Consider the following 22999-nt stretch of genomic DNA (forward strand, 5'->3'; position numbering starts at 1 on the left):
GCCATCCGTTGTGCGCCTTGCGGGCTGCTTTCTTTCCAACCTCCGCGGCCGGAATGGGTTCCAGCTTCTCTCGGCTGGGTCAGGCATTTATCCCACCTCCGCTATTTCAGCTTCCAGAGAGGATGACAAGGTGTGGGGAAGTTTTCCTTCCCGGGCAAAGAAGCTCTGCGGAACTGTCATTTTCCGGAACTGGATGCTTGCTTCCTGGCGGAGTTCTGAAAGCGAACACCCTGGGGCAAGATGGCGGTTGTGCCTCGGCTGCTGCCCCGGGTCTGGCAGAACTCGAGTGTTTTGAGCTGAGACAGTGGCAACTGCGGCCCCGGCCCCGGCCCCGAGTGCGGGGACCTCCAGCGAATAAAGGTCGGCCTGCGGGTAGCGAGCGAGAACATGTCGTTAGTTCTCCGGGTGGTGGGGCTGGGGACTTTGAGGGAGGTGGCTCTAGAGCCAAGCCCTGCCTGGTCAGGTCAGAGGGGCAAGTGCTAAAATCTGGCTTGTGTGCTTCAGGGGCTCTCTCTGCGGCCCTTTCCACCTCTTTTCACTTTGGGGACGATAGGCCTTTATAAACGGACTAATGCTGGCTGATTTGTTCCTGTGGTTATTGATGCCGAGGAGAGACGCCGGGCCCCAGGAGTCACCTAAACTGGAGTTCGAATTCTATTCGCTCTCTGTGTGACTTGGGTGAGTTCCTTCTGAGCCCCAGTTTCCTTCTGAGTAAAATGGAGTAATTATCAGGTTTCACAAAAGATGTGAAATACGTTTCAGTACCATGCCTGACACCTAGCTCTGAATAAAGAAAAACTTGGTCGTATTTTGACTCCAACTTAGCCCCCACAGGCAACGTTGCATTCTCAGCTTCTCTTTGTTTTGCTGTTCTGTGAATGGGGGAGCCCTGGATCTTGTTTGTTTTACTTACTAATAAATAATTGCTTTGGATATACATGGATTCAGATTCAAAAGCATCCGCCTAGATAGGCGGTAGCTTTCAATAAATAATAGCTGTTAGTATGAATAGTCTCTTTAAGTCCTGTTTCCTATTCTTTAAATAAAAATTAGATTCTTGAAGCTGGGCACGGTGGCTCACACCTTGTAATTCTTGCAATTTGGGAGGCCAAGGCCTGAGGTCAGAAGTTCAAGACCAGCGTGGCCAACATGGTGAAACCCCGTCTCTACTAAAAATACAAAAATTAGACAGGCGTGGTGGTGGGTGTCTTTAATCCCAGCTACTTGAGAGGCTGAAGCAGGCAAATCACTTGAAACCGGGAGGTGGAGGTTGCAGTGAGCCGAGATCGCACCACTACACTCCAGCCTGGGCAACAAAGTGAGACTCCGAGTCAAAAAAAAAAAAAAAAAGAAGGAAAGAAAGAAAGATTATCGAGACCTGATAGCTGTTGAAGAGGAAAGTTGGTTAAATGACTGTACAGTGTCTAATACACGGTCTGCCCTGAACAAATGGTGGTGTTCATTAACCTGGTGGCCCAGCTTCTCCTACTGTACAGGGAAAATCTTCTTAGGTCAGTAGCAGTTGGTATTTATGGTGCTTCAGCTTTGGGAGTATAGAGTGAAAACAAGAGTCCGAATCCTGTCTCTTATTACAATCTTGACTCTGCCACATACTAATGGTCTAAACTCGACTGGAGGAGATCATGAATGATCTTCTCATAGGACTCCTGTCGTTATTAGATGAAATCACTTACAAAGGACTTGACACATAATGGGTACTCATTTATTTTTTTAAATGATCTTGGTTACCACCAACCTCTTATTTTCTAATTTTTCTACCTATATGATTCCCGTTTTCCTAAATAGATTGCAGGCTTCTTAAGGACAATACAGTAAAGTTCACTTACATGCTATATGCTTTCAGATGTCCATTACTATTATTTTCTCATTTAATCCTAATCACAATGTTGTGATGACTAAACTGAGGTACAAGAAGGGTAAATGTTACATTCAATCCTTTTAGCAACCCTAAGATGTAGACACTGTTTTTAGCCTCGATTTACACATAAGGAAACTGAGGCCTAGAGAGGATAAGTAACTTGGCCGTATGTCAGACAGAATGAGTACTAAAAAGAACCAAGGCCCACTTTCTCTGATGTAAGACTTTTTCTGCTGTGCACAGTCTTTGATTCTCCATGGCATTTAGCAGAATAAGTGCTTAATAAACACTTGATTGTGTGTTTTACTTGACTGATGAACTATAGTATCCACTGTGGAGGTGGAGAAAATATATAGGAAAGTATAAGAAAAACTATAAAGTGTAGGCTATTATATGGTATAAACAGAAATCAACCAGTAACATTGCTGAAGAGATGATAATCTCAAGGAAGAGGATAAGAATAATTTCTTATCCTGGGAGGCCCGCTGGGAGCAGTGAAAGTTTTAAGATAGTTTTACAAGTACTTAGGCACAGTTTGCATGCAACTTTATTTTTCTTTTAGGAAGAGGCTCCCTCTTCCCTTTCTAATTCCATGTACCCCCTGCCATCTAGGCACTGTCTGTCTGCATGGTGTGGAGGGACCTGCTCTTTTGCAGCTCTGAGGAGCTTGAATCTGTTACTCAGTCTAAACAACAGGGCCAGGAGTTCATCGTCCAAGGGACAGGACTGGTGAATCTTAGTGCATTTAACATAGAAAAGAAAGTGAATGGGTGAGAAATGTCAGGCTGCATTATTTCCTACCCAGAGAACTTTAGTGATTGTACAGATGGGACCTTCTGCTGAAGGTTTAAAAAAAAAAATCCCCGTGTCTATAAAAATAATAGATCAGTTAGGCTTACTGACTATACACCCTACACTGTGCACTCAAGTACCTCAATAGGTATTTGATACACATCATCACATTTAGTCCTCATTATTGACCTCTAAGCCAGTTAATAGATGCAGATGGAAAGGCAACATAGCAAGACTCTACTGCTCCAAAAAATTTACAAACTAGCCAAATGTGCTGATGTACATCTGTGGTCCCAGCTACTTGAGAAGCTGAGGTGGGAGAATCACTTGAGCCTGGAAGATAGAAGCTGCAGTGAACTGTGATTGTACCACTGCACTCCAGCTTGGATGACAGAGCAGGACCCTGCCTTAAAAAAAAAAAAAAAAAAAAAAAAAAAAGACTTAGGCATTCTCCCTACAGTACGTGGCAAAGCTAGGGACTGGCTTCAACTCCTTGTGACTCCCAAAGCCCCTGTTCCTCTCACTGTGCAGTGCTGCTTCACCATGTGCATTCTGTGGAAAATTTAGAAAATACAGACCAATTAAGGAAAATTTTTCACCATTTCAGTACCTCAGAACAGCCACCGGTAACGTGTTGGTATAGTTCATACCAGTTTTGTTTCTGTGTGCATGTGCATTTTTCTTTAGATAATTGGGCTTTATTGGTTCACAGGCAGCCCTTTATTCACTTCTAAGGCATAGACATTTTTCTATATCATTAAAAATGTCAAACATAGCCGGGCGCGATAGCTCACACCTATAATCAGTCTGTAAGCTGAGGGATTACAGACTGAGGAAGGCAGATCATCTAAGGTCAGGGGTTCAAGACCAACCTGGGCAACATGGTGAAACCTTGTCTCTTCTAAAAATATAAAAATTAGCTGGGCATGGTGGCACGCGCCTATAATCCCAGCTACTTAGGAAGGCTGAGGCAGGAGAATCACTTTTGAACCCGGGAACGGAGGTTGTAGTGAGCTGAAATCACACCGCCGCACTCCAGCATCAGCAGCAGAATGAGACTCTGTCTCAAAGAAAAAAGAAAATGTCAAACATGATTTTCAATAGCTCTTTAACATTCCATGCCTCTAAGTTATTTTTGCTTCCCATCACAACTTTAATTCAACAACAACTTTGGGATTATTTTCAGCACATTCTCTTTAAACTGTGAGGATTGAAGAGATACAGTATAACATTTAGATGAGACATTAAATAAAGAGGACCCCGTGGTGTTCTTTTAAAAACCATTGGCATTGTGGTTATTACTTGTACTCAGTGAGGAAGACATATGATGCCACACCTATAAAATTTAACCCTAAGTCTGGATTTTTTTTTCTTCTGCTTCTGCCAGAAAAAAGACAAGCTTCTCTGAAGTGAGAAGCTGTTCTCAGCCACAAGTCCTGTGCAAGATCACTAATGATTACCTGGCATTTCTGCAACACAGGAACGTCCTCAGGTGAGATCTCCAGACTTTACTATTGGGGCAGGAAGAGTAAATAGTTCAGAAGATGGCTACTTTTTCTCTCCAAGCCTTTTATAGGTAGGTGCAAAAGTAATTGCTTCTTAGAGATTTTTTTATTTTATTTTATTTATTTATTTTTTTGAGACAGAGTTTCGCTCTTGTTACCCAGGCTGGAGTGCAATGGCACGATCTCGGCTCACCGCAACCTCCGCCTCCTGGGTTCAGGCAATTCTCCTGCCTCAGCCTCCCGAGTAGCTGGGATTACAGGCACACGCCACCGTGCCTGGCTAATTTTTGTATTTTTAGTAGAGACGGGGTTTCACCTCGTTGACCAGGATGGTCTCGATCTCTTGACCTCGTGATCCACCCGCCTCGGCCTCCCAAAGTGCTGGGATTACAGGCGTGAGCCACTGTGCCCGGCCGAGTTTTTTTTTAAAAAGTCAAAAACCACAGTTACTTTTGCACCAACCTAATACCTTACCTCCTGTGGTCAGGTGGGTTCTGTTAGTTTGTTTCAGAGATTACTGATGATGTCTGACAGATGCGAATCACTGTTGAGAAGGGCCCCAGAGGTCCCTTGATATGCGCATGTTGCAGGAGGCTAGCACCAACTTTTTCTTTGGTTATAAAAGTGTATTATTTTATTGTCCTTATTAATACTAGTAATAGAGCACACTTATTAAATGCTTTTCAGTAACATGCCACTCATCTAACACCTCTAGGAGATAATACTGTTGTATTCAATGTTTATTTTAATAATTTTTAAATTTATTTTTTAGATTTAGGGAGTACAGGTTTCTTGTATGCATATATTGTTTAGTGGTGGAGTCTGTGCTTTTAGTGCATCCATCACCTGAGTGGTGAACATTGTACCAATAGGTAATTTTTCAGCTGTTACCCCCATCCTGTCTCCCACCTTTTGGAGCCTCCATTTTCCATTATTGCACTCTGTGTGTCCATGAGGACCCATTGTTTAGCTCCCACTTAGAAGTGTGGTCATTCAGTATTTGGCTTTTTCTTTCAGTTATTTCACTTAGGATAAATGGCCTCTAGTTCTATCCAGCCAGCTTTTTACTCTGGATGATGTATTCACATGGGTGCTGCTTTGAGTGAAGTATCCTGGAGTAGAGACTGTTTACTGGAAGTCTGGATTTCTGAATAATTCATTTCAGTGTTTATGACTGGGCTGATTGTACATCTGTATAGAATAACAAAGTCATCAAGCATCTAAAGATATCATCTCAATATGGGAGCCTCCTTGGGTCAGTGCTGTGTGCTTTAGGCTGCTAGCAAAAGCTGTCCCTTTAGGGAAAAACAGTTACTGGTGATTTAGATAAAAACTTAGTGTATAAGTTAGCGCTTCTGTTTTAGAAAAGTGCCTGTCAGTGGACAGGAGCATTTCTGCAGTCAAGTCTTTATTAGTCCTTGGCAGGATGGTTACTGTAAGGACAATGGAATAAATTATACATAAAACCAAATATATTCAATGTGGTGTACTGTCTTGCATTCTGAAGTGTGTACCTTTTGCTTTGTTAATGTTAAAATGGCCCTCTCGTTTTTGTGTGCTGTCATGAAGTAGGCACCGGTAAATATTTGTTTAGTGAGTGGATGAATACAGTAATGATGACAGTAAATAATCACGTTTGAGTTTTCCCTCGAATCCTTACTTGGAAAAATAAAAGCTGACCTCTCAGTGTTGGTTTCCCAAATACCATGGACTACTCCAGAAAATTCAAGTGTCTGGGAATCTTTGACCTACAGGAAACCTGGCTTGAATTAGAGCTTTATGGGTAGGATTGATTCATTCTTTGTTCATTCATAAAGCTGGGCCTGCCCTTATCCTGTGCCAGATGCTGTACTCTTTCCCTTAAGAAGAAGTGATTATTTAATACAGGATATAGCATCCCTGGTTTTGGTGAGTTGCATGAAAGAGCCTCTAGGAGGTTGGGACTTGTGCTGAGAGTTGTTAGCACTTGGGAGGGTGTTGACAGGTCCTGAGTATCTCTGTTGCTCAAGTCCCTGCCCACTCTCTGCTCTTTGGCCCCTTCCTATGTGTGTTTTTCACACAACAATCTACAACACCTGCTTGCCTGTTTTCCTTGCAGGGTTTGTGCACGTTTGCAAACATGTTCACCCTGTCTCAGACCTCGAGAGCATGGTTCATCGATAGAGCCCGTCAGGCACGAGAAGAAAGGCTCGTGCAGAAGGAGCGGGAGCGAGCAGCTGTCGTGATCCAGGCACATGTCCGGAGTTTTCTCTGTCGGAGTCAACTGCAGAGAGAGATCAGGTGAAGGCCAGGATCTTCCTAGCACATGCTTCTCTTGTTCCTAATTAATAGCAGATACATGAGTTTTCTCCTAGAGTGTTTGAAAAGCCTTCAGGTGTTACAAGCTGCTAATTTAAAATGTCTCTTTCCCTTCTAGGAGAGAGATTGATGACTTTTTTAAAGCAGATGACCCTGGGTCCACTAAAAGAAGTGCACTTTGTATTTTTAAGATTGCAAGGAAACTACTGTTCTTATTCAGAATCAAAGAGGATAATGAGGTAAAACAATAGCAAACATGCACAATATTTCCATATGTCAGATCTTTTGTAATTATTAATATTAGTCTGTTCTTATAGCAGCTTTATGAGGTGTAGTTATTGTCACCCCTACATCCTGTTCCTTTTGTTTTCTTGTGACCTGTTTTGGAGTGATTATGCCCAGTGCTTTTGGGAATCTTTTCACATTGACCATTATAAGCACAAGTTGAACTTGGATGCATACAAGAGCCAGGAAGTTTAGTTAATAAGTAAAAAAAACCCATATATGAGATAAAACATAATATGAAATACAAATCATATTTAAATGGTAACTGACAGGCAGCAGTGGTGAGGACATCAAAGGGAATAGCAGGGTCTGTGACCTGTGCCATCCACGGGGAGCAGCTGCAAACCTCAGTGGTGGACTCAGACTCTGTTTTTTTTGTTTTTTTGTTTTTTTTAAGAGATGCCAAAGATCTGGGTCTTCATGCTGAATGTCCTTTATTTATTTATTTAATTTCTTTTCTGAGACAGGGTCTCACTGCACTAGAGTACAGTAGCACTATCATAGCTCACTGTAGTCTTGACCTCCCAAGGCTCAAATGATCCTTCCACCTCAGCCTCCTAAGTAGCTGGGATTACAGGCATGTGCCACCATGCATGGCTAATTTTTGTATTTTTAGTAGAGATGGAGTTTCTCCATGTTGGCCAGGATGGTCTTGAACTCCCGACCTCAGGTGATCCTCCCGCCTCAGCCTCCCAAAGTGCTGGGATTATAGGCATAAGCCACTGTCAATGTTCTAATTTATAAATCTTGGCAATTAATTTGAATTCTTTAAATATCCTGCAAATCATACAAAAGGTGCCAGTTTGCACCTTTGGAATTAGAATGGTCAGCTTGGAAAATATAATCCCAGGAAAGCAGCTAGTTATCTATAATAGTACTAAAATGCTATTGAGGCATGTCTCAGTTTACTAGCTGTTAGGCATTTTCTGTTGCTAAGCTTCACATTGTGCCAACCCTCTCTAGGCACTGGGGCTTTGGAAGGAAACAAGACAGGCAAGGTCTCTACCCTCAGTGAGCTCTTAGGCCAGCAAGAGAGGGAGGAGTGTGTAGGCAGTGAACACATGATTACATAGACGAGGACAGGTAAGCTGGAGGAGGTGACCTTCATGTTATAGAAAAGGAGACTGCATCTCAGTGTGGTAGGGCAGCCTGCCCAGTATCACATTGTTTAAGGGTAGATCCAGGATTGGTATAGCCAAAATGGAACCTGTTTTCTAGTTTCCTTTTGCATTGGAGGATAAAAGTGATGATACAGCAGCCACTGTCTGTGAGGCAAAAGTCAGTATCCATAATACTTAGGAAATGGTAAACTGGAGAGCACAATTGAGACAGCAGCTGGCCTGCAGTAATCCAAGTCCAATTTGCCAGATTGATACTGTTTTTTGAAAGATGCCTCATTTTGAATATTTATGTGAAATATACCAGTTTCTAAAACATTTCTGTAGGATTACTCCAGCTCTTGGGACATCAGTTGGAGAACCCTTTAGCCTCTCTGATCTTCAGTGTCCTCATCTGTAGGAAGGAAATGCCTGTAATTATGTATGTGAATCACCTTGTATAATACCTGCACATGCCAGGTGCCCGCTGAAGGCGTGTTTTCTTCTGTTTCACTTTTTGATTGGTTGTGGGAATGTATAACCCACAGTGTGTCTCTTTGCAGAGATTTGAGAAGTTGTGTCGCAGCATCCTGAGCAGCATGGATGCTGAGAATGAGCCTAAGGTAAGTGGACGGGAGCCACAGTGCCTCCCACAAGCTCTTAAGGGCCAGCCTACTGGGCTCCGAAAGTCTCTGTTGATTGTTAGGATCAACTTACACACAAATGCAAATAAGTAGTGGATGGAAAACATGATTCCTTAGTTTCTTCATGATCCAAGTAGCTATGTTCTGCTCCTGCCACAATTTTCTTACTAGGGTGTTTTGTCTTTGTGTTTAGTGTTAAAATAAGTCCTGTTTGCTGCTTATTCATCTGTTCAGGTCTACTGCTTTATCTGGCACAGGATTTAACTAATAGGTCCGTGTCCAACAGTTAGACCATATGTGTTATGATCTCAGTAACAGCCAACGACATTCCTCTTTTTCTTGCTTGTAGGTTTGGTATGTGTCTCTGGCTTGCTCTAAGGACCTCACCCTCCTTTGGATTAAGCAGATCAAGAGCATTCTGTGGTATTGCTGTGAGTTTCTCAAGCAGCTCAAGGTAAAAAAACAAAAACACAAAACCAGAAACAGTAAATATGTGATTTTCACCTGGAGACTTTAGTCTGTATTTTCAGAGTCCCTGTCAATCAGAATTGCTAATTGAGTCCCTGTTCTGGAAGAGAGGCAGTTTGATGCTGTTATCAATACAAACCCTTCTTTGGTGTGTGTCAGGCCCTTGACCTGCTAGCCCTGCCACAGCCTCCATGCCAGGGAAACTCATGTTCCTTCCTGTTCATTTAATGTAATCATTACTTTATGATCTACATTATTACACTAGTCAGGCCTCTTGCTCAAGTCCAGAAGTCCAACGTGAGCACAGCTAGTATCACCTAAGGTTAAGCAAGGAAGAGAACATTGTGCTCTAGAATATATTCAGTAACATGGCAGCTGGGGATGAGGAGAGCCAGGGGTTTCTGGATTCTCTCTCTCGTTTTCTCTCATCCCTGCTCCCTTTTTGGGTCACCTCGTCCTTTCCTGCTGTAATCATGGCAACCAGCAGTTTTGACTTTATAGTCTTACCCTGTCTTGACTAAAGAGAAAAGGGAGGCCTCCCCACCAATTCAAAAATCTGGGTTTCTTGTAGGTCCAGTGAAATCCTGGGTTCATCTCTGAACCAGTCACAGTGACAAGAGTAATGGGATACTGCCACTAGCCCAGCCTGGTCCTGTGCTCCCCCACCTTCTTCAGTGTTCTGAAAAGGATGGACAGGGTGTGTGAGCAGACATACACAAGAGCCTCTTCTACTTTGCACATAGGGAGAAAGAGGTTTCAGGGACAGAGGCTTGGCAAGAATGCAGGTAGGAGCTGAATAATGGGATGAAAGTCCCTGGACTGCTTCCCCCAACCCCCGCCACTGGCAGTCCATTCCCAGCCATCCCTCTTTGGGTGCTCAGAAATGGCTCTTATCCACGATCCAGCCAAGGCGGTGGTCAGCAACAAGCCATGCCCGGCTTGTCAGGCGAGACATGGCTCAGAGCAGCGTTTCTACATTCTATTCCTTAGAGCCCTGGGAATCCACCAAAAAGCCTCAGGGCCAAGTGGCCAGGGTATTTTCCTACCTGCGTGTGAGCCAGGCAGATCCTTGTTTATCTGCTCTCCATGTGTACATTCCACAGCAGATTGCTTTTTGAGCAAACAAAAGAAGTTTATGTGAGGAAACACATCAGGAGAGAAAGGGCACTGACTCTGGAGCCAGGAATATGTGAAATTCAGTCCTGATTGCTCTGCTCATTTCCCAGGTGGCCTTGGACAAGCTTATTTCCCTCTCTTACTGTTGATGAGTTTGTGGGTTTGAACTCAGTGGTCTCCAAGGTTGTCTCCAAGGTCCCTTCCAGGTGTACTTGCTATAGGGTCTCTGGGCCTAGAAAGCAGTCAGGTTTTTTGCCTGACTTAGACTTGGTGAAACAATGAACTGTCATCAAAATTAGAACAGCAGCCAACATTCTGTGGAGTTATCTATGTGCCAGGCACTGTTCTTAGTGCATTGTACGCATTAATCCATTTCTCACCATAACCCTGTGAGGAAAGCAGTGTTACTATTTCTGGTCAATGAATGAGGAAACTGAGGCAAAGAAAGGTTAAGAAACTTGCCTAAGCTCACACAACTAGTAAGTGATGAAGTCAGAAGGCTGAGCCTAGAGTCCCTGTCATGCTCAATTGCATTTCTGCTCTGTTGCTGCAGTGTTCAGACAGGCAGGCAGACACATGTACACATAGCAAGCCAGCCCTGGTCATCTTGTTTTCTAGGAATACTCAATTCTCCATTCCCAGGAACATGTCATTCCTTGTTCTTTAACTCCTGAAGTGGTCATTCTCCAAGAGGAAAAGAATGAAGACTGATTTATAACCCTGACTCAATGATTCCAGGCTCAGCTTCCATAGAGCAGTTGTAAAATGAATACTTTGCTGTCTGAAACCTGAGATGTGTGTCTTCATCTTGCTCGGTTTATTGTTTCCAGCCTGAAATCTTACAAGACTCCCGACTCATCACCCTGTACCTCACGATGCTTGTCACCTTCACAGACACTTCAACGTGGAAAATTCTTCGGGGAAAAGGTCTGTGGGACTTGGTTCAAAATGTTTTCTAACTGACATTTCCATAGAGAACTGGGGGGCTTTTTTTCCTTTATAAGAAGTATTTTTGCCACCACAAACCTCAGGGAAGGCCCTGAGACCATACAAATCAGGATGCCCTTGGCACTTACCATCAGACTGCATCATAGTATCCAGAAAGCATTCACCATTTCATGTTGTACTCTATCCCTCTTTGAATTTGCGTTTGAAGGCATGGTTCTTCTGATCTTAATTTTTATAATTCCCACAGTGCCTTAGCCTCCAAATGATAACCTTCACTTAAGCCTTGTCATTTTCCTTGGAAAATCAGTAGGTTGTGAATAATTCTATTTTGCCCATAAAATTTACATTATAAAGCTGCCTCCTTCCCTGAAAAGTGTCCTTAGCCCTAAATGTTTCATAGGGTCGTTTCTTTCATCTGTTCAACAAGCAGCCTATATGTGCCAGACACTGCTAGGTGCTGGAGAGACAAAGATAAGCAAAACAGAAAGGGGCATTGCCCTTCAGGGACTTTAGGTGCTCCCGTCCTCACAGAACTTACAGTCTTATGAGGAAAACAGGCATTAAATAGATGTTGTTCGTAGATATAAAATGACAGTAATGTGGTAAGTATTTGGAAGGAAATATGCAAGAGAAATGAGAGTGTCTAGTAGAGTTGGGAGGCCTTGCGTGGTCTGGGGCTCTGGCTTTCCTGAAGAAGTGGGTGTGAGCTGAGAGCTGGAGAGAGAGCTGGGATTCACAGAGTGAAAAGCAGGGATGAAATGAAAAGCCGGGAAACTGCATGTGCAAAGGCAGCAAGGAGGGTTTATTTCAGGCATGACCCGGGCCTCTAGGAGGAAATCTAAAAATTGTTGAGTTCTGGGCCCTTCCAGGAAGCTCATGTCCCAATGAGGAGCAGAGGCATCTCCCCAGAGAAGACCGTACCAGGCCCTAGGAGGGAATTAGAAAAGGTGCTTCAGGAGCTCAGAGGTCAGAGATGTCACTTCTGGCTAGGGGCGTGACAGCACCCATCACCCAAGAGGTGACTCTTGAGCCAGGCCCTCCAGGAGCGTTAGAGTTTCAGATAGTCATTGCCTCCCTGTGCTCTGGCACCAGGCCTAAGGAAAAAGGAGGGCAAGCCAGGGAGCATCTCATTTCCTAGGGCCTTGGGTGTGGGACATAATTCCTGTCCCACATAAACAGGTTACATTATGGCAAGACATTTTTTTGTTCTCACTTTTTTCTTTGTTTAGGTGAGAGTCTTCGACCAGCGATGAACCACATTTGTGCAAATATAATGGGACATCTCAACCAGCATGGATTTTATTCTGTGCTGCAGGTCTGTGATCCCTGCCCCCAATATGTGACTTTTTCACTCCAACAACCGCACTTGGATTTTTACATTGAGGTTCAGCATACCTGGTGTCCTCCTCAGAAACACTTTTCATAGGAAGAGCTTGATGCCTGCTGTCCTCTTTTCCCTTCCCCTGCCTTGTCTCACTTGTGAGTCAGTTAAAGGGAGGACAGTGGTACTGGGATCCTTTGAATGCTCTACATTTTTGGCTGCAAGGGTAGTCCAGTCTTTTGACATTTAAACTCTGGAAGGAGACCTCAGGGCCTTTTCCCTCAGATACCTTCTTGGTTGATGTCTACAGTCATATTTCTAGCTCTGTGTCCTCAAACAGCCCTTTTCATTTCGTACCTTGTTGTGCCAGATCATACCTCTAGGGAATTGTTAAGAAAGCCTGATTGCTGTTTAAAGCTTCTATGGATTTCTTGAGTTTCAGAAGTAATGTTGACTTTGCCCTTCCTTCTGCCTGGCACTATGATGGGCTGTTTCCTGATTTGGTTTTATATGTTCCTCACAACAACCCTGTAAGGTGGTCTGATGGCAGAAAATGGCATGACTGGCAGTTATCTCAGTAGAGGAAGCTTCTACTTTGCACCATAACTGAATGGCTTCTAAAATAATATGATGTCTTTAAATTTCAAGTCTGGTATTATTTTTCTTAGCTGTTTTTTTAACTTTATTATTAAAAAATTTTTAACCATAATATTTAAAGTGGAGAAAGAGTGGTAGAGTTAACCTCCTTACCCAATACTTTCTTCCCCCTCCTTTTATAAAAACACTGCGTACGATATTTTTTTCAGAGACAGGATCACTCTGTCACCAGGCTGGCCTTAAGGAATCCTCCTGCCTCAGCCTCCTGAGCTGGGACCGTAGGCACAAGCCACCATGCCTGGATTACAATACAGCTTTTTTTCTGAAGGACTCATTTTGCTTTTTTATGTACAAATGAATATAAAGTTGGTATCCTTTGACCAGTTAAAACGTTCTTTTCAGATATTGTTAACCCGTGGCCTGGCACGACCCCGTCCTTGTCTATCCAAAGGCACTTTAACGGCAGCCTTTTCTCTAGCGTTGCGGTGAGTAAGAAGCCGTAGCTGATGGCATGTTCTTGAACGCTTCCTCCTCTTGGTTTTCTTTTTTCTCGTTACTGGTATCAGGTGTAGACTTAACCACTTTGTCAGAATTTACAGGAAACATTGTTCTTAATGAAAGTGACACGTTTGTGACTGCTCAAACTTAATCTTCGGTCTGTACCCCTGACTATTACTGCAGTGTGATCTCTGGAAACTATTCAAAATGAATGGCTTTTATGTAAAAGAGGCCAAGATACAATCATTTTTCCTTTTGAGGTTTTAATCGACAAAACAAAAAACCTGAGAGCCAGAGAAGGCCCAGCAAAGGGCAGGGTGAGAGGGTTAAGGAAATAATGTGAACACAGATGTAAAATGTTAGAATTTGGAGAACCAGAAAAGAGATGATATTTGTCTTCACTTAGTTTGAAGATGTTAAGTACCTAAGAAGCTAAGTCATTCATTATGGAAATTATACCTGCAATTCTCAGAATTGCCAAATGTAAAAAGCTATGCTTATTCATAGGGGCAGAACATGTTTAAACTGTTGGGGGGAACACTAAGTTGGGGAGATGTTAATAAAAGATCCTGAAAGGAAGAGTGTCATGGCAGAACCAGTTTGGTGAAAGCTGCCTGCTCTGCCCTGTCTGTGGATCCACAGTACACCTTCATGTTGAGAGCTCTGAGAAGTCCTGCTATGTTATCAGGACCCCGTGGGCTTATTTAACATATCTGAGCATGGACTACCCCTGTCTTGTTTTTTGGATGCTGTTGATAGCCCATGAAATCATTTTCCATGGGAAACCTATTTGGAAAATGATGGTCTAGAACATGGGTTGGCCAAATTTTCTAGAAAGGGCCAGAGAAATATTTTCAGCTGTATGACCCATATAGCCTCTGACATAACCACTCTATCATTGCCTCTTGAAAGCAGCCATAGATTGTACTTACACAAATGAGCATAACTCTCTTCCAGTAAAACTTTATTTACAAAAATAGGCCATTGTTTATAAACATGGCCTAGTTTTTATAACCACTTTTTATAAACATGGCCTAGTTTTATAACCACTAGCCACAGGGGGCTGTTTAAATGAAAATTTATTGAAGTTAAATAAAATGAAGAATTCACTTCCTCAGTTGCTTTAGGCACATTTCAAATGCTCAGTGGCCACATGTAACTAGTGGTGGTTGTGTTGGACAGCACAAATACAGAACATTTCCAGCATCATAGAAAGTTCTGTTGGACAAGGCTGATCTAGAGCAGGTGTGTCCGATGGAAATATAGTTAGAGCCACATTTAAAAGTCAAAAGAGGACCAGGCGCAGTGGCTCACACCTGTAATCTCTTTGTAAGCACTTTGGGAGGCCAAGGCAGGTGGATCACCTGAGGTCAGGAGTTCGAGACCAACACGATGAAACCCCATCTCTTCTAAAAAGATACCGGGCCTGGTGGCAGATGCCAGTAATCCCAGTTACCCAGGAGGCAGAGGCAGGAGAATTGCTTGAACCCAGGAGGTGGAGGTTGCAGTGAGCCAAGATCATGTCATTGCACTCCAGCCTGAGCGACAAGAGTGAGACTCCATCTCAAAAAAAAAAAAAAAAATGTAGAAAGAGGCCAGGTGCAGTGGCTCACTTTGGGAGGCCAAGGTGGGCAGATCATTTTGAGCTCAGGAGTTTGAGACCAGCCTGGGCAACATGGCCAAACCTCATATCTACAAAAAATACAAACATTAGCTGGGCACAATGGCATGTGCCTGTGGTTCCAGCTACTCAGGAGTCTGAGGTGGGAGGATCACTGGAGCCAGGGAAGTCAAAGCTGCAGCCAGCTGTGATAGAGCTACTGCACTCCAGCCTGGGTGACAGAATGATACCCGGTCTCAGAAAAAGAAGTCAAAATAAAAGGGAAATTCAGTTTAATGATAGATTTTTATTTAAACCAACATACCCAGAATGTTATTTTTACATGTAATCAATATTTTTTAATTATTTTAATTAAAATTAAATAATGTGTTACATTTTCTCTGCATGCCAAGTCTTCAAAACTGGTATGTATTTAGAGCCAGGTATGTATGAATCTGAATTCAGACCAGCCACATTTTTAAGTGCTCAGTAGCCACATGTTGCCAGTGGCTACTATATTAGACTATGTGCCTCAAGAGGCTAGACCCTCACACAGAACAGGACGTAACAGGTTATGCTATCATTAGTTACGGAAGTAGAACTAATTATCTAATGGACAATTGTGCCTTTATTTCATACTTTTAGAGAAGTTATGTGAGTTGTATTTAATGAGCTCTAATATCTAGGTATAAACAGGTTTTCCCAGAATACTAAGATGCAGATTCACTGCAACTGTCCCTTCCCAAGTCACCCTGTGGGGCAGCTCATTCTGGCAGCATTGCCCCCAGTTCTCTGGCAGACACAGTGAAGGTCAGCACACTGAGGCTCGAGCCCTCAAGCTCAGGAGCAGATCTGCCTGTCCGTACCCCACCTTGGTGCATGTCGCCACCTTGAGAGAACAGAAGCTCTAGGAGCACCTCACCTTTCTTTCCTGTCCAGCATCCCTCCCCTGCCCTGGTGTGGTTGTAATTCACATGTGATTCACCAACCTGCTCACATCCAATCATGCCACCACACTTAACATTCTCCTATAAGAATATAACCAGCAGCTGCCGGGCGCGGTGGCTCACGCCTATAATCCCAGCACTTTGGGAGGCCGAGGTGGGTGGATCACGAGCTCAGGAGATCGAGACCATCCTGGTCAATATGGTGAAACCCCATCTCTACTAAAAATACAAAAAATTAGCTGGGCATGGTGGCGCGTGCCTGTAATCCCAGCTACTCAGGAGGCTGAGGCAGGAGAATTGCCTGAACCCAGGAGGCGGAGGTTGCGGTGAGCCGAGATCGCGCCATTGCACTCCAGCCTGGGTAACAAGAGCAAAACTCCGTCTCAAAAAAAAAAAAAGAGAACGAGACCATCCTGGTCAACATGGTAAAACCCCGTCTCTACTAAAAATACAAAAATTAGCCAGGCATGGTGGTGCACACCTATAGTCCCAGCTACTTGGGAGGCTGAGGCAGGAGAATCACTTGAACCCAGAAGGCGGAGGTTACAGTGAGCCGAGATCACACCACTGCACTCCAGCCTAGGTAACAAGAGCAAAACTCCGTCTCAAAAAAAAAAAAAAAAAAGAATATAACCAGCAGCCATCCTTGTAGTTTTTCTTCCCTGTGTATATTAGATACCATTGAATCACTTGTTAAGGCTAGGCTACTCTAAAGCCTTTTTCCCAAATAGTACTTTTCCTCTCTGAATGTTTGTATATAATTGTACACAATCAGGATCTTTTAAAACAAGGTATCCCTTAAATAGTACTTTTCCCCCTGAATGTTTGTATATAATTGTACGCAATCAGGATCTTTTAAAACAAGGTATCCGTGGTTTCATCATATCGGAATATAGTGAAAGTCTATAAAGTCATCAGTGGTGTGCCAAGATATCCATGGCTTTGTCAAACAGGAATATAGTGAAAGTCTGTGAAATCGTCAGTAGTGTACCAAGCTAAAATTCATGGGCCACACATTGTTCTAAAACTTTTAAACATGTTAACTGCCTCCTCACCACATTCTCTTGTCTGCATTTTATTTATTTGTGAGACAGTGTCTTGCTTTGCCATCAAGGGTGTAGTGCAGTGGCATGATCAGAGCTCATTGCAGCCTCAAACTCCTGGGCTCAAGCAGTCCTCTCACACAGCCTTCCATGTAGCTAGGACTACAGGCACATGCCCAGCTAATTTTTTTATTTTTTAAATTTTTTGTAGAGACAGGGTCTCACTATATTGGCCAGGCTGATCTCAAACTCCTGGCCTCAAGCGATCCTCCTGCCTCAGCCTCTTAAAAAGTTCTGGGATTATAGGGGTAAGCCACCACACCTAGCTTATCTCCGTTTTATAGATGAGGAAGCCGAGGACCAGAGAGGTTAAACTGCTTGCTCTCAGTCACACAGCAGGGAGTGGCCAGGCTAGAAATTAAACCCAGGCTATTTAACTCCAGAGCTCATACTCTTTACTTCTTATTCTTTGTACTTATCTCGCATGTTGGACACATTTTTGTATTCTAACAATAATGTGTATTTTTTGAATAAATAGCACATGGGAACCTTCCCAAACTTGCCCTGTTCCTCACACTGCCATAGCATTGATTATCTGGACTTCTAGTTTGCCCAGGCACCTAGTCATGTGCCCACTAGCCCTGGCTTCTGTTTTCCCCATAAGCCTGCCCAGCTCCCTGGTTATAGTGTGAGCTCTCTGTTAGCAGGGACTGTGCATCAGTCACACCTCTTTTTTTATCCTTCTCCCCACCCCACTCCACACCATGTCTATCCCTGTTAAACATTCAACTAAGCAGTACACTTACAGACTTTGTCACCTAGGAGTACTTAAATGCATTAGCTAGAGGTGGGCTAAAGAAAGATTCTGATGACCTCATGCTGGAGAAATTGGTAATAAGAAATTGAGGGAGATATAGGAGTGTTTGCAGTGTGTGTGATTTTTTTGTCTGGCCTTATATAGACTCAAAAGATCGTACCCCTCCAAACATTGAGGCAGCCCTGCAGTCCTATAATTCGTCCACTGGTACCTCACTCCCAGTCAGGCGGAGTTACTTAGGGATGTGGCCCAGGCTAGAATCCCTAGGTTTTTGTGAGAACCCCCAGAGTCAGCTGTTCATGCCCTTATAAAGATGCAGTCCTTTCCTTGCAAATGTGACTGGTTGTCATTTCAGCAGCATTCTCTGTGGTTTGCTTTTCTTCTGTTTAGAGAATTGTGTTGTTCTGTTATAAACCTCTTTCTAACATGCAGAAAATAATATGGTTGCCTTCTAGTGTGCTCCACTCAGATCAGAGAGGGTAGTTCAGTTTGTCAGCCTCATCTAGACAAGTGGTGAACACAGATACTGATATTTTCAGCATTTCAGCCTTATAAAAAGTCCTTGTTCCAAAAATGGCACTGTTGAAAGCGAAAGTGTATAGTGTGAATTCTGAGTGCCTGAATACCAGTAGCACCTCTGCTCGTTGCTATTAGAGCATATTAGTTCGAACAAACCTTTTTCTCCCTCTGTAAGTTGTTCTCTTACCTTTTTTTCTACATGGCCTCTGAGTGATTTTTTAAGATAACAACTTTATTGAAGTCTAACTGACATCTCATACACTTTGTTCATTTAAAGTATACCATTCACGGGCTTTTAGTATGTTCACAGAGTTGTGCAACCATCACCACAATCTAATTCCATGCTATTTGATCACCCTGAAAAGAAACCTAATACCCATTAGCAGTCACTACCTTTTCCCTCTCCCCAGAACCCCTGGCAACAACTAATCTACTTTCTATCTCTGGATTTGCCTGTTTTGGACATCTCACATAAACGGGATCACATAATATGTGGTCTTTTGCTACTGGCTTTTTTCACTTAGCATAATATATTTAGGATTCATTCATGTTGTAGCATGGATCAGTACTTCGTGCATTTTTATGGCCAATTAATATTCCATTATATGGCTATACCACATTTGAATTTTTTCTACTTTTTGGCTATTATAAATAGTGCTGCTGTGAACATTTATGTACAAGTTTTTGTGTAGACATATGTTTTCATTTCTCTTGGGCATATTCCTAGGAGTAGACTTGCCTGGGTTATGTGGTAACTCCATGCTTAACCTTTTGAAGGATTGCCAAATTATTTTCCAAAGTGCCTGCACTATTTTACATTCCCAGGGTAGTGTGTGAGGGTTCCAGTTTCTCCATATCCTTGCCAACCCTTGTTATCTGTCTTTTATATTTAGCCATCCCAGTGGATGTACAGGGGTATCTCACTCTTGTTTTGATTTCCAACTCCCTGGTGGCTAGTGATGTTGAACATCCTTTCATGTGCTTATCAGCCATTTATATATCTTCTTTAGAGAAATGTGTTTAGATCCTTTGTATACTTTTTAATTGGATGTTTCATCTTTTCTGATAGTTGTGAGTTCTTTATATGCTCTAGACACAAGTCCCTTTTCAGATAAGTGATCTGCAGACGTTTCCTTCCATTTCGTGGGTTGTCTTTTGATTTTCTTGATAGTGTCTTTTGAATCGCAAAAGTTTTAAACCTTGCAGAAGCACAGCTTGCCTATTTTTTTCTTTTGACACTTGTGCTTTTAGTGTGATATCTAAGAAATCATTGTCTAACCTGAAGTCTCAAAACTTTACTCCTATGTTTTCTTCTAAGAATTTTATAGTTTTAGTTATAAAACTAGCATTTAAGTCTGTGGCTCATTTCATTACTTTTTATAAATAGTGTGGGTTGGGGTCATTATCTTATTTAATAGTATTTACCTTTTTTTGATTATGGAAGCAATACATGCCTATTGTAGAAAACCTAGATAAAGCAGAAAAACGAAAGAAAAAAATTTTCTTGATTGTACAAGCAGAGATAAATTGTTAACTTTAATCCGTTGCCTCAGTCTTTTAAAAATGTATTTATATTTGTGTTTGTATTTTCAAACGTTATGCTTACGTATTTATATATGTATATATACATATATATAAGTACATACATATGTATATAAGTACATGATACGTATATATTGTGTATCTATAGTGCATATATACTTTTAAATAAGCTGCTTAACTGAAGTATTGGTGAATTATCACAGAATAAACACACCTGGGTAAGCACCACCAAATAGAGAAATTGATTATACCAGCATTCCAAAAACCCCTTTTTTCCCTCCCTCCCCATCACAAACTCCTTCCTCCTCCATGTGTATAGTTTTTCATTCTGCCTTTTTTAAAAGTTCATTATAGCATGAGCATTCTCTCATGTCAGTAAAATTTCAAAAACTGATTTTTCATAGCTGCACAGTATGGCCTGAGTGACTGTACCGTCACTGATGTACCCATTTCCCTAGTGTGTGTCCCCAGTTTCAGCCTTCAGTTTTTCCAGAAATCCTATGAAGCATAATTTCTTAGGATTTGAGCATGTTGGTGGGGTTGTTCTTTTGTTCTGGATGCACACGGAGACCTGTCTGAATGAGCGGATCTGTCTGTGTCTAGCCCTGTGATTGCTGCACAATTCTCAGACAATCTGATTCGGCCGTTCCTCATCCACATCATGTCTGTGCCTGCTCTGGTGACTCATCTCAGCACAGTGACCCCTGAGGTAAGCAGGCTCTGTGAGTTCCCCTCAAAAACCCAATACCATTTTTGCTTTTCTTCTTAGACATTAGAAAGTAAAATGGCTTCTCCGCTTATTTCCACACCTCCCTTTAAATTGTTCTTTGGGACCAGTGGCCATGATAGACACACTTGTGTTAGCATCCCAAAGAAGCAGGTTCTCGTCTGTCCATTTTCTTCTTGGTGTTTGCTAGCACATTCCACATAAGCAGGGGCGATCTGCAAGTGATCAAGTTCACTCTCTAGCAGGAAACTGTTCCTGGCAGTTTCTGGTTTAACGATCTGCCATTGTTTGCAGCGCCTCACTGTTTTAGAATCCCATGACATGCTTCGTAAATTCATCATATTTTTAAGAGACGAGGATCGATGCCGTGATGTATGTGAAAGTTTAGAAGGATGCCATACGCTTTGTCTAATGGGTGAGTATCCATGGCTGGAATTTGATTGCGTCCTGGCCATCAAGGAAAGCACACGTGTTTTGCCTGTCACTATTCTAGAGATTTAGTTGTTTTTTTGTGACAATTGGAAGTGCTTACAATAAAAAACACATATTTAGGTAGATATTTAAAATAGACATGTCAATTAAAATCACATGGAAAATATACCAGCCTGGCAAGCTAGTTAAGAGACTATTAATGAACATTAGATGTCAGTCTTTAGCTTCCTGGCAGTCAAGGAGAAAGTGAAAATGTGGTGAGTTGCCTGGATAATTCTCATCTCAAGGGGAAGAGAGGGAGTAGTTAGGTGGGGCTCATATCAGAGTAGCACCTGTTTTACAGTGTTTTCATTATAGATGAAAGAAAGGGTTTGTGAATAGAAGCATTTGAAAACAGCAGAGGCACAGAATTCTCCTTGTCAAATTTTAGATAGAAAAAGTTCTTTTTTTTTTTTGAAGGCAGAGTCTCACTCTGTCACCCAGTCTGGACTGCAGTGGCATCATCATGGCTCACTGCATCTTCAGCCTCCTGGGCTTGGGTGATTGTCCCACCTCAGCCTCCTGAGTAGCTGGGACTACAAGCACACGCTTCCATGGCCAACTAATTTTTGTATTTTTAGTGGAGACAGGGTTTCACCACGTTGTCCAGACTAGTCTCAGACTCCTGGGCTCGAGCAGTCCACACACCTTAGCCTCTCAAAGTGCAGGAGATTATAGGCATAAGAAAAAAAGTTCTCTGGGGCTTAATTTCCTGAGGAGTTTGTGGTTCGAGCCTTCACATGAGTGATATTAGATAACTGGTAAACACCGAATAACAGTGATTTCCTAGGACATTCAGATATACTTCAAAGGTCATTTCTTATGTTGACCTTTGATTTTTAAGCATTAATATAATATCAACATGTAATACTAACTACCTCCTAATCACCTACCTCTGTGTGCCTGCGTACCTGACATTTTACCTGCCACTTCATCCCCATATGGAGAGTGGGAATCATCATTCCAATCTTCCGAATGAAGAAACACATTTGAGACATGGGTTGATGGCTACGATGCACCTTGTCTGGCAGGGCCGGGATGTGAAGTCAGCTCGACCTGTTTCTTACCTTTGCACCACACGACAGCCTCTGGCACTGACAGGTGCCCCTTATATGGAAATTTCTTTCTGCACATGGGATGTGGCTGCAGGAGAGCAGGGCCAGAAGGCACCAAAGTGTCAGAGTGTCTGTCTGGGCCCATCACACTCAGTCTTCTCTCTCTGTAGGCAACCTCCTACAGTTGGGCTCCCTCAGCCCCAGAGTGTTAGAGGAGGAGACGGATGGGTTCGTGAGTTTGCTTACCCAGATGCTGTGCTACTGTCAGAAGTATGTGTCCCAGAAGAAGTCTAACCTGACCCACTGGCATCCTGTTCTTGGCTGGTTCTCTCAATCTGTGGATTATGGGTGAGTCCCAGATGCAAATTACTGTCTTTTCTGCCTCTCTCCCACCATCTTTTTCTTCCAGTTTCTGGTGGTTTGTTTCTTATTACAAAAATATAGTGTGTATTCATTATATATTAATAAAGTGTGAGTAAGAACAAAAGCGGTTAAAAACCAGCCCATGATCCTATAAACCAAAGAAAACTTGAGTGAACATCCTTTCAGTCTTCCTATCTAGAAATGCTGGTTTTTTGCAAAACTGAAATAATATTGTTTTGTATTTTGTTTCTTCCATTCAGTTATTAACCTTATATATCAATGTTTTTTCTTCTTCGCTGTCACTTTTATTGCTTGAGTAGACCACCATATTTTGGAAATGCTAAAACAAGACAGATGATTTAAAGGGAATAGAAATGACCCAAAATCCTTTTCAAGAGGTGGAATATAAATTTTAAAAAGTTTAAGAACTTAAAAACATGAGAAACACTCGGCTAGAAGAAGAGATA

The 22999-nt window shown here is 42.5% G+C and overlaps 1 protein-coding gene across 33 annotated transcripts in view; it reads left to right on the top strand.

Annotated features, from left to right (window-relative positions):
* The first annotated feature begins 223 nt into the window (after positions 1-223).
* The window catches only part of UBE3B (ubiquitin protein ligase E3B), a 65491-nt gene continuing 42715 nt past the window's right edge, over positions 224-22999 (top strand). For 8 of the 33 annotated variants that reach the window (XR_013522098.1, XM_078337226.1, XM_078337222.1 and 5 more), the window contains exons 1-12: positions 224-360; positions 4059-4163; positions 6275-6456; positions 6593-6713; positions 8420-8479; positions 8850-8954; positions 10915-11011; positions 12262-12347; positions 13353-13435; positions 20520-20625; positions 20938-21058; positions 22340-22517. Coding sequence is in view for 29 of the 33 variants with exons in the window: in XM_078337226.1 (XP_078193352.1) it covers positions 6296-6456; positions 6593-6713; positions 8420-8479; positions 8850-8954; positions 10915-11011; positions 12262-12347; positions 13353-13435; positions 20520-20625; positions 20938-21058; positions 22340-22517 (1118 nt within the window). In the remaining 4 variants the exon portion in view is untranslated. Of the gene's footprint in view, positions 679-4058; positions 4164-6274; positions 6457-6592; positions 6714-8419; positions 8480-8849; positions 8955-9539; positions 9754-10914; positions 11012-12261; positions 12348-13352; positions 13436-20519; positions 20626-20937; positions 21059-22339; positions 22518-22999 lie in introns of all 33 variants that reach the window. The other 25 variants (XR_013522099.1, XM_017976363.4, XM_035257524.3 and 22 more) reach the window with 12 other exon arrangements.

This window comes from Callithrix jacchus, chromosome 9, assembly GCF_049354715.1.
Source record: "Callithrix jacchus isolate 240 chromosome 9, calJac240_pri, whole genome shotgun sequence".
Taxonomy (NCBI): Eukaryota; Metazoa; Chordata; class Mammalia; order Primates; family Cebidae; genus Callithrix; species Callithrix jacchus.